At 46.6% G+C, this 16,212-nt stretch overlaps 1 protein-coding gene across 2 annotated transcripts in view; it reads left to right on the top strand.

Annotated features, from left to right (window-relative positions):
• Nucleotides 1-12,811: 12,811 nt before the first annotated feature.
• The window catches only part of prkacab (protein kinase, cAMP-dependent, catalytic, alpha, genome duplicate b), an 11,685-nt gene continuing 8,284 nt past the window's right edge, over nucleotides 12,812-16,212 (top strand). Inside the window, exons 1-2 of one of the 2 annotated variants that reach the window (XM_060046400.1) lie at nucleotides 12,812-13,612; nucleotides 15,034-15,095. In XM_060046400.1, the coding sequence (XP_059902383.1) occupies nucleotides 15,069-15,095 (27 nt within the window). In that variant the 5' untranslated portion in view covers nucleotides 12,812-13,612; nucleotides 15,034-15,068. Of the gene's footprint in view, nucleotides 13,839-15,033; nucleotides 15,096-16,212 lie in introns of both variants that reach the window. The other variant, XM_060046398.1, reaches the window with a different exon arrangement.

Below are 16,212 nucleotides of genomic sequence, written 5' to 3'. Positions count from 1 at the left end.
GCAGGAGACGGTGCGCCCACTCCGGGCGGGGCCACCCTGAGACCTCGGCCACCCCCTGGAAGGTCTCGAGGAAGGCTTCCGCGTCGTCCGCCTCCCCCATCTTCGGGACGTGTATGTTTGTCGCGGGTCCCGCCCCCCGGGGTCCTTCGCCGCGTCCGCCGGAGGCGAGGAGCTCCCGGAGCATGGCCCGATCGGCGGCCAAGGATTGTGCCAGGTCCGTGAGCGCCTCGTTCTGCGCCTGGTGGAGCTGGCCTTGTCTCTCCACCATCTGGGCTAGGTGCCCGAGCACGTTTCCCAATGGGGACTGGTCCATTTCTGTGCGCTCGCCCTACGTTGGGCTCCACTGTAACGGGTCAATGTAGCGCTGGACACAGGTTCTTGCTTCTTCCACCAGGAAGTTCTTTTATTGTCTTTTCAAACGTGTAACCAAAGACAATTGGATCAAGTGTTGCTCGACGCGATCTCCGTTGGCGATCGGCTCCTTTCTGCTGCCAATCCTTCCTGGATTCCCCTCTCACTACAAGACAAAAGCAGGCACATAAATACAAACACTCCCTGATTGGCCTGAGTGCCGACACCTGCCCGCACTCAGGTCCAATCCCCCCAGCCAATCCGGTGCTCTCCCAACCTGCCCATACTCCCCCTGCAGGCCAGACGTCGCACGTCCCCCCACAGTATGTATGTATGTATGTATGTATGTATGTATGTATGTATGTATGTATGTATGTACGTACGTACGTACGTATGTATGTACGCAGACCTTCCAGCGCCTCATGCACTCGGTGCTCCAGGCCCTGCCCTTCTTCTTCGTCTACTTGGATGACATCCTCGTCGCGAGCACCACAGAAGAGGAGCACCTGTCCCACCTCCGGACCCTCTTCACGCGGCTCAGCCAACATGGGCTGATTGTCAATCCGGCAAAATGTGAGTTTGGACGGGACACCCTTGACTTTCTCGGGCATCAGGTCTCCGCAGAGGGTGTGATCCCCCTCCCCTCGAAGGTGGAAACTGTTGCAGCCTTCCCACGCCCCTGCACAGTCAGCGAGCTCAAGGGGTTCATCGGGATGGTGACTTTCTACTAGCGCTTCCTCCACCACATAGCTCACATCCTGCAGCCGCTGTACGAGGCCCAGAAGGGCAAGGCTCTGAAGCAACCGGTCGACTGGACGGCGGAACGTGTCAAGGCCTTCCAGGACACCAAGGCGGCCCTGGCCCGCGCGGCCATGTTGGCCCACCCCTCACCCTCTGCGCCCACTGCTCTCACCACGGACGCATCGGACTTTGCCATGGGGGCGGTGTACGAGCAGTGGGTTGGGGATGCCTGGCAGCCACGCGCATTCTTCAGCCGCCAGCTGTCTCCCAGAGAGCGCAAGTACAGCACCTTCGACAGGGAGCTCCTCGGGCTGTGGCTCGCGGTCAGACACTTCCGTTTTTTACTGGAAGGCCGTGAGTTTACTGCCTACGTGGACCACAAGCTGCTCACACACGCCATGTACAAGACAGCGGAGCCGTGGTCCGACCGCCAGCCGCGCCAACGCTCCTACATCTCCGAGTTCACCACAGACATCCAGCACGTGGCTGGGAAGTCCAACGTGGTCGCGGATTGTCTCTCCTGGGCGGTGGTCGGTGCGGTCCAGCTGAACTTGGACTGCTCCCGCATGGCTGTGGATCAGGCCGCCGACCCCTCCGTCCAAGCTCTAAAGTCGTCGAACACGGGGCTGCGCCTGGAGCAGGTGCTCTTCAGTGATACAGGGGCCAAGCTCCTGTGCAGCGTTTCCACGGGTGAGCCAAGGCCTGTAGTCCCCGCCAACTGGAGACGCCCCGTCTTCGAGGCGGTACACACCTTGTCTCACCCAGGTAGGAAACCGTCCTCACGGCTGGTGTCAGAGAAGTTCGTCTGGCACGGGCTCAAGAGGGATGTGACACTGCCTGTCAACGCACCAAGGTGCATCGCCATTTCAAAGCCCCCCTGGAACACTTCTCGGTGCCCGAGCGGAGGTTCGACCATGCACATCAACGGGGACCTGGTGGGACCTCTGCCCCCCTCGCACGGCTTCACCTACCTCTTCACCATGGTGGACAGGACGAAACGCTGGCCGGAGGCAGTCCCGCTCTCCTCAACGACAGCCCCCGACTTGGCCCGGGCGTTCATCGCGGTGTGCGTCTCCCGCTACGGCACTCCTGCTGACCTCTCCTCTGACCGTGGCCCGCAGTTTACTTCGGAGCTGTGGCGGTGGCGGAGAATCTGGGGGTCAAGCTCCACCGCACTACCGCCTACCACCCGCAGGCTAACGGACTTGTTGAGCGCTTTCATCGCTCCATGAAGTCCGCCCTTCGAGCCAGCCCCACGGACAGCAATTGGCTCGACAAACTGCCGTGGGTCATGCTGGGGCTCAGGACAGCGCCCAAGGAGGACCTCCGGTCATCGTCGGCCGTGCTGGTGTTCGGACAGCCGCTGCGGGTCCCTGGTGACTTCATCCCCAAGTCGACGGAGCCCTGGTCCGCCTCCGCTCAGCGTGCCTCCTTGCTGGACGGCGCCAAGACCTTCGCCCCGGTCCCGACCATGCGGCATGGCGTCCCTGCTTCGCGGGTGGCCCCGGAGCTGCAGTCAGCGGGTTACGTTTTCATCCGCCACGACGGCCACAGGGCTCCGCTACGACCTCCCTATGACGGACCCTTCCGTGTCATCGAGGCAGGAGCCAAGAGCTTCATGGTTGACGTGGGGGGTAAGCCTGAGTGTGTGTCTGTTGATCGCCTCAAACCAGCTCACTTTGACCTTGAACTGCCCCCAGACTTGGCTCTGCCACCGCGCAGGGGCCGCCCCCCCCCCCCCCCCCCCCCCCCCCCCGTCCTACCCCCCCTGCCACGCCGTGGCCCCCCCCCCCTCCAACCTCCACAAGCCCCAACAGCTTGCGGCCCTCCGGTCGTCACTGCCCCCCGCCCAACAAGAGGATGTGATGGACGATGTCACGCCTCCTCCCGCACCTCCGGATTTTGCCGACAGTCGTAGGGGCCGGGCCATACACCCTCCTCGCCGCGGGGATTTTGAATATTGAGGTGAACACTGGGGGGGCTGATGTAGTGACTACATTATGGGTTCGTGTTCCCCTCTTACTGGGATCGAGTGGGAGGGAACTGGCTATGAGTCACGGGCTCTAGGGGGACGTTTTGAAGGCGGGTGTCTGTTTGGATGTTCTAACTATTGGATCTGCCCAGTGCCACTCTGGATCTGCCATAACCAATCGCTAATCAAACGTTAGCGATTGGTTGTGGCAGATCCAGAGTGGCACTGGGCAGATCCAATAGTTAGAACATCCAAACAGACACCCGCCTTCAAATGAGTTAACGTTAGTCAATTGAGTGGGTCCAGACTCTCTGTGCAAATGAAATGAAGTGCGAGAGTCTGGTAGGACCAGGCTAGGTTTTGATCAGGGTTACCCGCCTATTTTTTGGGTTACCCTAACCCAATACATATGCTAATTAGCTAGACAATGAATATAAACGTGAAAAATACATTTTTTTATTTCAATAGAAAAGACACTAAATAATTACAGGTGAATTTCTTCTCCTTCTTCTGACTTCGGTCTAATTAAGTCGAACAACGTCGACTGACGTAACTGTGATGCAAAATGTCAAAAAGAAAAAGAAAAACACTCAACAAACCAGAACCCTCGCGACTGAAGTTGATCATCTTGGCTACGGTTAAACTTTTATAGAAAATGTAACAAATTACATGTCAATGCTCTTCTAGACTTTCTATCACGGTTTCCATTGCTCAATGACAAACATTACACTGCCTTTCACCTTTCGATCCAGAGGGTATTTTTCTTTTCACCAGAACCAATAATTACATAACTGTGTGTGTGTGTGTGTGTGTGTGTGTGTGTGTGTGTGTGTGTGTGTGTGTGTGTGTGTGTGTGTGTGTGTGTGTGTGTGTGTGAGAAATACACATAAGGGGGTTGCAGAGTACACACTTAAAACAAACTTTCGCCAAACAAATACAATTATAACTGTTTGTATCAATCTTCTTGGGATTTATTCTAATAATAATTTATGTTCAAGCCACACACTACATTGAGTTAGGGGAAATTGCTCGTCCAACTAGTTTTCAACATCATTAAAATTGAATAGTCGAGTGTTATGTACTTAATAACCATAATTACAAAGCATGTTATTACTAGTTATTACCATGACAGAGAGCCTGACGGAGATCTTCTCGTTAGTTTACCTGCGCGTCCAATAGTTTTGAATTATCCGTCGATGCAACAGAGACAGCAAGCGCTTTGATTGGTCCTCTAACAAAATCCTTTCCGGAATTACTTCTCCAGTTTGACTTTGCACCTTATTTACTTTGTACATATTAGAGGAGTTATTCAGATGGATGGTCTATCACTCTCGCTCCTCCTCTGCAAATAGCTCCTCCAGGTCAGTCCTGGGTTGTGGTGGTGGACTGATCACCCCGAGGATTTTCATACAGTCTCCTCGGTTGTGTTGCTGTCCTCATGGGAATCAGGGAACGGGCATCTGCTTCTGTATCATTGGTTGCAACAGCTGCCTCCTGCAAACGTTCCCAGGTGGTGTGCCTGACACTTTTGGCTTTAAACCTTGGGTCCATCGCTGTCACCTCTTCGAGGAACTGTTAGATTATTTACTCCTGGTAGCTTCCAGATAGGTCTGTCGAAACCTTTCACTTAAAGGAATACTTCACTGATACAGATCCGTTGTTCTATCAATATAAAATCACTATTATAATATCGAAAAAAAGTTTTTCCTTCCATCAGTCTAACCCAGTCTTCCCTTGGCCCAGCTGTCCTCCTTACATTTCTCCTGACCTGACGTCATATGACTACAAACCACTCCTCCGCAAATTTGTGAGCCCACCAATAAGGAATGAGGGCGGCGGGAGCTCGCGTACGAGATGTAAACAGAATGTCCGCCATGTTTCTTCACCGCTTAGATAGAGAACTAGACCGACACAAACCACCGACCATGGCATTAGTAACGCGAAACAGCCGAAGTGGATTTTGAAAATCTATTGTTGGATTTTGACATTCAGGGCTATTTGTACGAGCCAGAATACAGGAAGAAGAATTTACACAAATAGCATTACCTCTCGCTTGCAACGAGGTAATGCTCTCGAGTAGCTGTTGTCCTCACTCGGGGAGCAGCACTCTGATTGCAAACCCGCACATGATAATTTGCGTGCTAGCAGTTAATATCTACGTGTGTGAAATAATGAAAGTGAAATAATACATTAAGCCTGAATACATGTTTTGTCGCATTGGCGCTTTATGGCACTAATGTGTCGCCATACTCCTCTGCTTTGGTAAAGTCCTTATCTGTGATCCTATCAAGTCGGTCCGTCTCCTTGGGCTTTCTTATCCGTGGATCCAACATGCAGCTTGGAGAGCCGGATACTGCTCAAGGAACCTCTCAACCATCAGAAACAGAGAGTTCCATCTGTTTTCTACATCCCTTATCATGGTATGCTGAGGAAGATTGAGGAGGAGCTGCTTTTCTTTCAGCACTATCTTCGCCAATGAATATCGTTTAGTCCGATATTTTATTGTGACATGTTTTCTATGGTTATTATTTCATAGGTCTGTGACACCATTATGAGCCATGCCAAGGAGAGGTTTTCTTTCACAAAGCATCTCATCAGTGCTGTTGCAAGGTGACTTGTTCCCACAACACAGCAGAAAGGTCCTAGATTCAGGGCTGGAAACCACGGTGGATGCCTGTCCCATGTTGGACAAAGCCAGACCTAAAACAGAATTGTCCCTACGAGCATGAGGACTTCAAGGGCTGCAGTGGAGCACCGGCTCTATGTCAGGTTCTAATGGGAAATAACCTGCAAGACGCATTCAGCGAAACTGTAAGACTTCTCAAGATCCACATCACCACACCAATGTCAACAGCAGAATCAGAGAGATGCTTCTCCACCTTAAAGAGGATAAAGACTTTCCTTAGGAACACTATGGCATAAGATCGCCTCAATGCTCTGGCTATGCTCTCTATAGAAAAAAACCTCACACGGGACATTCGAGATTTCAATAAAAGGGTTATTGAGAAATATGCCACTCAGAAAGACAGACGAGCAAAGTTCCTATACAAGTAAGAGTTTTCCGAGAGTTCTCTTACTAGTCTCTCTCACCCCCCCCTCCCCGTTCCCGTGAGTTGGACACTGGCTGCAGACCCTCATCCCCCTCCTTCCCTGAGGTGGACTGGTTGCAGACCCTCACAACCCCCCCACCCCCCTCCTTCCCGTGAGTCAGACACTGGTTGCAGACCCTCACAACCTCCCCCCCACCCCCCTCCTTCCCGTGTGGTGGACACTGGTTGCAGACCCTCACAACCTCCCCCCCACCCCCCTCCTTCCCGTGTGGTGGACACTGGTTGCAGACCCTCACAACCCCCTCACCCCCCTCCTTCCCGTGTGGTGGACACTGGTTGCAGACCCTCACAACCTCCCCCCCACCCCCCTCCTTCCCGTGTGGTGGACACTGGTTGCAGACCCTCACAACCTCCCCCCCACCCCCCTCCTTCCCGTGTGGTGGACACTGGTTGCAGACCCTCACAACCTCCCCCCCACCCCCCTCCTTCCCATGAGGTGGACACTGGTTGCAGACCCTCACAACCTCCCCCCCACCCCCCTCCTTCCCATGAGGTGGACACTGGTTGCAGACCCTCACAACCTCCCCCCCACCCCCCTCCTTCCCGTGTGGTGGACACTGGTTGCAGACCCTCACAACCTCCCCCCCACCCCCCTCCTTCCCGTGAGTCAGACACTGGTTGCAGACCCTCACAACCTCCCCCCCACCCCCCTCCTTCCCGTGTGGTGGACACTGGTTGCAGACCCTCACAACCTCCCCCCACCCCTTTCAAGTGTACATACTGTATATAGTCCTCTGCAAACCTATGGTGGGATCAGGCCTTCAGTGGGCATACTGTATATAGTCCCCTGCACACCTATTCAGTGTACATACTGTATATATATAGTCCTCTGCAAATCTATGGTGGGATCAGGCCTTCAGTGGGCATATTGTACTGTATGTAGTCCTCTGCAAACCTATGTTGGTATCATGCCTTAAGTGTGTCTTGAACAACCACGCACAAAAGTGTGCACATTTACATGAATTTCATTGTATTTGTCTAAATGCATACTAATGCAGACTGTAGATATATTTATGAGTGATGTTACCAACACAATGGATTGGCCGTAACACACTCACCCATTATATCTCTCTCTCTCTCTCTCTCTCTCTCTCTCTCTCTCTCTCTCTCTCTCTCTCTCTCTCTCTCTCTCTCTCTCTCTCTCTCTCTCTCTCTCTCTCTCTCTCTCTCTCTCTCTCTCTCTCTCTCTCTCAGAGAGAGAGAGTGTGTTACCTTCTGTGTAATTCACAGATTTGTGTTGATGTATTTGCACTCTTAATGTTCTACAAGGCTAATAAATTAACTTAAAACTTAGTTCCCTGGCCTCATTCGTCTTTGTAAGTAAATGTTCTATTTTGCCTTTATTATTTTGTCAGAATGCACCAGAATGCTTCGTTTGTTTGTGAAAATCACAAAAAAATCATCTGGGGGACGATGCCCCCAGACCCCCCTACAGGAGTTTGGAATGCAAACGTTCAGCCCCACCTAAAACAAATTCCACCAGCCGCCACTGCATGGTAGACACAGACACATCAGACTGGGCTGTCCATCTGATCACGGAGGTCACTGGCATTAAAGAATCATTTTAACAAAGTTTTGATGAACTGAACAAATCGATCAAAGGATGTATGGAAGTATGTAACCCTGGGGCACGCCCTTTGAAAGAGGGAGAAAGGAGGACGAAGACCCAGCAAACTGGACACATTGTGTTCTCACTGACAAATAATTTGAAAACCAGTTCACAGCCTGACTGGATAAACCAATTTTGTTTAGTCTATCTGCCAAGGTTACATGGTCAACTGTAGCAAATGCCTTGGAGAGATCAATAAAAACAGCACCACAATACTTTATACAGTCCAATGATTCAGAAATATCGTTAACAACTTTCAAGGCTGCAGTAATTGTGCTATGTCGTTTTCTAAAGCCTTACTGGTGTTGGGCTAAAATATTATTAATTTCTAGAAAATCTTTAAATTGGTCTCTTTGTTGAGAAATGTCAGATTAGAATTATGGGTCAGAGGTTCTGCTATAAAGTTTACAGCCAGCTTAAAAAATAATGGCTCAAGCTTGTCATGACCTGCAGACTTAGGGGCGCACTCACACTAAGTAAAGTTGCCCTGTAACATACTCAAGTACGATTCTCCCCCCCCCCCCGTGCCACTGGCCTGTGCTCACACTAGGCAATCTCAGTACGGTTGCCTCATGTACATACGGGTTGAGTATCCGTGCATGTGCACGTGTCGGCTCATTAGCATCTGTACCGTGGCCTGAGCACACCTCTCCGAAGTGTACTGAGGCAAAAGAATTTAACTGTACTGGATGGCATGCTGGATGGCATGCTCACACTAGCCAAATGTCCGCGTGCACGGTACAGATTGCCTAGTATGAGTGTGCCCTTAGCAGGGTCCAGATGTTTTAGGGCTCTCTGGTACCGTATGTATGTATTCAGAGACTGAACATACATTGGCCCCACACCTTTGTTGCATGCAGTGTTGGGAAAGTTCACTTTCTACGTGAACTAGTTCAAAGTTCAGTTCACAAATTTTTTAATGAAGCACTTCAGTTAAACGTTCATGATTCCAATTTTTTAACTAAGTTCACACTTCCAAAAAATGAACTTGTTCATAGTTCTTTTTTTCAATATCTTGCTGTGAGTTATTATTTTTTTCCGGTATTTTGAACATTGAGCCTACTTTGTGGTTTGTCCAGGATGAAGTAAAGTGGTTGAATCAAGTATCGTAGCGAAATAAAGCGCATTTTGTAAATCCCATCGATTTCTGTTGGAAGACTCATTGCTCGTTTGCCGAAAACGGAAAGGGGGGTGTTCACGTTTGGTTGTAGTCTTTTCGCTCGGTTCTAGCCTTACTGTTGAGACGGAGAACCGAGCGAAAAGACTACAACAAAATGTAAACAGCCCCCCTTCCGTTTCCGGCCAAAAAGCAATGATTCTAGGAGGTATTGTAGTCCGCTGAGCTATGAGCCAGAGAGCTAACGTTATGGATTGTACATATTTATAATTCAAAATTTGTCTCCGCCTTTATACCACAGATACTCACAAATTAGATCAGTGAGTAATTTGTGAGTAGTGAGTAAAAGCCACGGAACACGCAAAATTTGATTTAATTGTAATGAAAGGTGCAAGTGACGTTGCATAAATAAGTTTTCTTTCATTATGCACATTTAATAATCAATACTTCAATTTCATGTAATTAATAAATAGATAATAATTCATGTTGGGTTAAAGGGTTAAAATGTTAATATAATGTATCTTAACCCATGTGTATTGTTTAATTAGAATGTGTCAATGTGCTGCAAGCGCACAGAACTAATGATTTTGTTTCTAGTTTCCCTACGTCAGTTTAATTGATGTAAAGGCCTGACCATGTGTGGATGAATGTCTCTCGTTAAGTGCAGCGTTATTGTATTAAGTTTGCCTCTGAAGTTAAAGCAGACAGCCAAGAAACATGAACAGTAAAATAACCTTTAAAGAACCTCTTTTCACAACAAGCGGCCAGTGAGGTATTTTGTTTCACCATTTAATGCACTTTATTTCCTGGTTTTATGCATGCCATTTTCACGTGCTAATTAGTGTCATATTTCTGTTTTATTTCGTGCATATGTTAATACTGTATCATTTGCTGATGTGCCGTTTTGTTATATTTATTTGTGATAGTTTTCACGGCGTAAAGGAGTAAAGCGTGCCATCAAAGAACATTAAGTTATTTATTGCATTATAGGCCTATACAATATTATTCACACTGCACTTCACATCAGTTTTCCAAAACTGTCATCGACTTTTATGAACCTTTTTTTTAGGCTGCTTTATAGCTTACATTATAGAAACATTTAGCATTTTAGTGTATTGAATTGCAGGGTAACCTATCAATAGTTGAACTTGTAAATTGACCCATCCTTCTTTCACAATGTATTATAGTAACAGGGTCGGATTGGGATTGAAAAACTGCCCCGCCCACCACTCATATACAGTTACTATTTACATATATTTGAAGGTTTTTTTAAGCACACTCACTGCCTTCGAGGCTAGGATAGAGGACCCTCTGGTGGTAGAATTTTACACACACAGCTCAATGGACAGAATAAAACAATACTCAATTCAAATGTAAATCAAATTGAGTTTATTTTTTTAGCTTTAAAGATAAAAACCTGCGATTGATGAACCTGAGTGCACCTGGCGGACATGAACAATGAATAGATTGGGCTACTTGGGAAAATGTATATACATTTGTTTTTAATCTATTTATTTATTTTCTAGCAATCAAATTTTCAAATTAAACCCCTTTTAGCTGGTCTACTAGCACCTACCATTAGCTAACCCATTAAATCCTAACGATGGCCAACACACTCACGCCTTGAGAGTAGGCCTACAGCCAGTGGTGTAGTCTACGTGATACGCAGGTATACGCCGTATGCCCACTAGGAACGCACCAGGATTTGCGTATACCCACTTAAAAATGTGCACGGATACGTATCAATCGTCTTGTGACAGATCTTTCACTTCTGTGTTTATTTTTCGCAAATACCGGTTGGGTATAACTGCAATAAAATACTTTAAGCAGGGGAAGTTATCTCCTACATTCACCATTCATAAAATCCCCCCTTCGCGCTCTGCCCTGTCTCTGTTACGAAGCGCGAAGCTGCCCCTGCATCTCTGCACGTTAGTTGGCGGGCCGAGCCCCTCCTTCTCGCGTGTGCGTGCGTGCGTGCGCGTGCGCGTGTGCGTGTGTGTGTGTCCAGTCCTCCCATATTAATGTGTAAACCACATAATAAGTAGTCAACAGAAGACAATGTTTTAATCCCACTTTATATCTCCTTGTTACTTTTAGATGAGAACCCCTGGCCAGCCTTTCAGACTGGGTGTCAGGCTAGGGAATTTAAAAACAGGCACCCTTGGTTAGAGTGGAGGGGAAAAGAGTTAGGTAAATGTCAGCCAACATACAGTTGGTATACACAATTGAAATTCATAATGTTAATCACTATGCAAATGAGAGTATAGCTAATTCATGGTCATTTTTAAGGTGCAGTAATTTCACACTTTTACACTATTCAATTACTGTATGGTATGTTAGATAACAAAAGTAAGAGCTCAAATTAGAGCAATTGAAAAAGTGAAACATTAGTCTCCTGTCATCTCCTTCTCATGCACTGGTTAGCCATGGTTGTAAAGAGTTCATTAAATTATTTTGAGTAGATTTTGTCCTTGTTTAGCATGTGCTATTGCTACTATAGATATGCAAAGGACAACTCGTCATTTTTGTGTTCTATTTGTTCATACTGTTATTAAAACTGATAAACCTACTCAGCTTTCCATGATTGTTGATAATCGTTATACTCTTAAATCAGTGGGTTGTAGACCCCTGCGTTGGTGAGTGTGGTGCGACACCCCATAAGCGCCACACACGTACACGAACCGGTGGGACGGGATTGTACGAGGCTGGGAGGGAATCATCACAGTATACCCACTACAATAAAATAGACTACACCACTGCCTACAGCGTTATTGCATTCGGGTTTTGGGGGTTTGCGTTAAACCTCAACATGATGGTATACGCGGTGTCCTGCTAATTGGGCAGACTGGTACACAACTTCCCCATAATAAAGCAGAGGCAAGAGGTTGGCATAGCAACTTTCGGACTAGTCCATCTAGGGCAAGAATGGCAGATGACAAACCGAAAAGCAGTCTTCATTGCAATGACGTTAGGCTACACAAGGTAGAGCTATGCAGAAAAAAATACATTAACACAGGTGAGGCACATTTCTGCTGCACACTAAAGGGGGGCAGGAGACATGGGGGATAATTAAGGGACCAATATAATATCACTTAGCCTATATCTGCATAAGCCGAAACATAAACATAGCCTACGCAGGATTGTGCACAGTGCGATAATCGGTTCTGCACATTTTGCACAATACTTGTCGATGTTCTGAATTTGTAGGCGCAGTTGTATTCACCCGCGAAGTGGACAATGCCCTCGTCATAAAAATATGGATGATAGAATCTTGGTAGTCCAGTGCAGTGAAAAGGCAATATGGGCATTATATTCTAGGATAGGTCTATTGCCTTTGATGTCGACACACGGTGGAAGAACCTAATGAGAATGTATTTAAAAAATGTTGCATAAGCAATGGTAAATACAAAATTGACATTATGACCTATTGCTGTTGCGTTTTCGTTATCGTCACGAGAGAAAAAACAAAGCTGTATGAGCATTTACCGCCCACTCTTCTGCTCCCCCTTTCTTTGCCCCGAATTTCATTCATAAAATGCAGCAGTGATGCATCACATCACTCCACTACATTCACTCAAGCCTCAAGTTGCTAGGCAACTACTGCCAGCTAGAGGAAGAGGCTGAATGTCTGCTTTTTATTTATTTATTTGTTTATTAAAGGGGAGTTCAATCATTCCTCATATTCAACCCGTATTTATTCGTTTATATGGCCAGTTTTTCCCGGCATACCATTTACACATTTTAGGCTAACCTGCTACGGTGCAACCAAACCTGAAAGAACGCAAGAAAAGTCGCTCTATACAGTGACACACGTTTTGTGTCCAGCCCTACATCCTCAAGATCGCAGACACGCCTCCCCTGCAGCAGAGATGAGGGTGTTCCACACATGCAATGTATTGCTGTATTCCAGGGACGTATGGCCTAAATCAAGGCAGAATAAAACAGTCTCTTTGCGTGTTATTCTGACAATTTGTCCACTCACTCTCCCACACATGCATAGGGGCCTACTTTGTGTGTCTCACCGCGTTCAGCTCTATTGATATTCTTATAATAACGCGACAGGGTGCATTCATTCTGACCAAGACTCCTAAAAATAACTGTTTGACGTCACCCTCCATAGCTTGTGTCAGTCACGAAATGTGGGAGTAATCGAGGTAACGTCTTTCAACGGCTGACAGCCAATAGCGATTCTCATATCCAGCAATATTCCTTCACTCACGCCGAACAAATGGAGGGGGGGAGTGGGTGCGTATGTTGTCTGGAGTAAAATAGCCTCAATTCCTGGCGTTTTTCCGCTACACACTAAAAAGATCTTAAGAGGAATCACCAGGCGACATGCTTTTATTCTCTTCGTCAATAATTCCAGATGCAAACGAATAGGCGGCACGTTCACAGGAGGTCCGTCGTTTTCCCCCTCATCGTGGAGATTAATGGCATTTTGATTTAACGAATTGTATCCGCTCGACCCGCTGAAATTTCACTTTGTAGTTGAGGTTGGGAATGAAGAGGGCCCATCTCAACATTGGGAACGTTGTCGTTGTTGGGGAGCCGGGGGTCCACCACGGCACCAGCGATAGCAGAGCAGGAGAGAGGAAAACTGGACCGACGTGAGACCGAACGCCACAAGGACGGCCTGCAGGACCAGTCAGCCCTTCGTGCAAAAGACCCAGGAACGTTATGATGGCGATGTCGGATCATTCTCCATTTTCATTGTGAGTCAACGCGCCAAGCAAAGCCTATTCAAGCCTGGGGTTGGAACACCAGCCGATAAATATAGAGAGAGGAACGATAACGCAAACGGTCCAGGCGTTCAAGGATACTCTCCATCTGAAGATCTCGTGGAGCCTGGTTCGGTTCCATAGGCGCTCAGGGTGGAGGCAGCCAGTTAAGTCATGGGCAACGCGCCCACGATCAGGAAAGGCAACGAAATGGAAAGCGGTGGGTATTATACAACTCGCTGCATTTAATATAGGCCCATGCATGTTTTACAATATGTTAGGCCTACTTATTATTGCGTCGTCTTCAGTGAGTGCCATTGTCTTGTCCCTACATTTAGGTTTGTGTAAAGGTTCTCAATCACGGACAGAAGCAGTGCCCATTGGAAATAGCAGTTTCTAATGGGCACTGTTGGCCCTCCCATTACGGTACCCATGCATCCATAACAGCTAGGCCTACAGTTTGAAAGAACATGTGTAGGCCTACAAGACTATTAATGGCTTCACTTTCCGAAAGGGAATCACGTGTGTGTCAAAGTCAATATTAGACTTATTTGCACAAAGAAAATGTTGCCTTCCAGCCGGTTGTAAAATGTTCAATGGCATACTATATTTTCTTAACTTTTCAAGAAATACCTCTGTAAGAACTGTCAAGTTTGACAGCTTCAAAAGACCTTCTTGTTTTTGTGATATTCCTAGTAGTTGTTTGATTACATTTTATTTTACAAGGTAAAGGCCCCCCTTGTTATGTTACAGTTGTAGAGCTGTTATTCTGCTGAGCTTCACTTAGTTGGTCGCTCGAAATGTAGGTATGTTTGTTAATTGATGTAAGTAGTTGATCATTTCTTTGTTTTATTAAACTGTATTCCTACAAGGATGCGTCAGATAGACTACATATGCCGGGACAGGGTGATTTGGAAGAAGGCCCCTCAGGCTCACTTATATGCATAAATCCCAAGAACACGCACAAACACGCCCACTGACTTTTGGTCCTTTTATTTAAAGTGTTGTGTTTTGGTCAAATTTGAGAATTGAGCCCATTGAATTTGCACACAAAGATCAGGGGAGGGGATGGATTAGAATTTTGAAAATGAATGACAATGACGATTTCACAAAGTCTCCTTTTCCCTGGAAATGGGTAACACATACTAAAATGTTGCAAGAGATACATACATGAAGGTGCCGTTATGGATATAGGCTGACTTTAAACTAAGATTCTTGTCCTGCTTGCTTGTGCCCCATTTCTCCCTATTTCTCATTCCTAACTCATTTGGATAGATAAAGGAGACGATGCTTAATTTAATTGGCTCATTTTATTTACGCCACCCTCCTTGCCTCTGTATTTCCTGTACTTATGTTTTCAAACACAAATCCCACTTGTATTCCGGTATGTAATGAATATGCCTGTGTTTTTACAGTCAAAGAGTTCCTTGCACAAGCCAAAGAGGATTTTATGACGAAATGGGAGAACCCTCAACAGGTCAGTGTGAAATATATTTCTTTAGATTTCTTCTGGTTGTGAAAGTTGTGTCATTAATGTCCAAAATATACCTCTGTGTAGAGATTATATGTCTCTGGCTCATACAATTGGGGCAATGGACAAACAGCGTTGTCTTTCCTTTTGTTTTCCAGTTAATTTATGATTCACTAAGTTTAGAGGTTCACGTGTATATGTGTTCATCTGTGCAAAAAACCATCACTAGATGTCATGGAATTAGGGACCTTTGGTAGACTACACTCTGTATCACAAAACCAAAGTCCTAAAACAAGCACCCAACATGCAGAGACTCATGGCGTAGAGACGCATGGTGTACAGCAGCATTTCAATATGTTTCAGGCTTCAGTTCAGGCTCCAGCAAGGTCTAAAGCAACCCTGTCGCGTTTAACTTGTTATAATTTAGCTACTGCCATTGAAGTAGACCTAGTGGGACACACCAGATCGACACGAGGAAAATTGTCCAAAAAAAACCAATGATGATCCTCAGGTTCGAATTAGAGATATACACCATTTGACCCGACAATTTAGGGGTGGGTGTTATTGTCTTAAATGAATACTTGTAGAGCATTTCCCCCTTTTTGGACGGTGACTGTATTATATTTCTATATTTTTTTTGGGAGGAATGACCTCTCCTGTCCCATTGTGTAGTCAAAGTTAAAGGATAAATCCTGTGTAAAATGGATGTGGGATATGTTTAATATGATAACCAGTTGGAATGTTCGTTTGGGAGCAAAAAAGCGCGTATAGACTTATTCTTAAGTTGGCTGTTTTTAGCCGATTCTACCAAAACGCTTTAAACTTGGAACGATGGGGGCATTTGTTATGTTAAAAACTAAATCGCTATTTTAAACCACTTAAAAGGTAGCCCGACATTTCTTTGGTAGTTTAATAAGGGTCTTAACATAAAACGAGGCATTGATAACTTTGTAAGTGTACAGATTATTTATTAAAAAGGACATTTTATACACAATACCATCAGTAGATCACCCGTCGACCCGTCGAGCTTGCGTGTTGCTGACTGATTTTGTCAATCTACCTATCGAGTCTTAAAAACAAGATGGCGTCCAGCTATATTGGCGTATGCAGCATTGGGAGTAAG

Source organism: Gadus macrocephalus, chromosome 3, assembly GCF_031168955.1.
Source record: "Gadus macrocephalus chromosome 3, ASM3116895v1".
NCBI lineage: Eukaryota > Metazoa > Chordata > Actinopteri > Gadiformes > Gadidae > Gadus > Gadus macrocephalus.
This window is presented reverse-complemented; position numbering and strand designations above follow the sequence as displayed.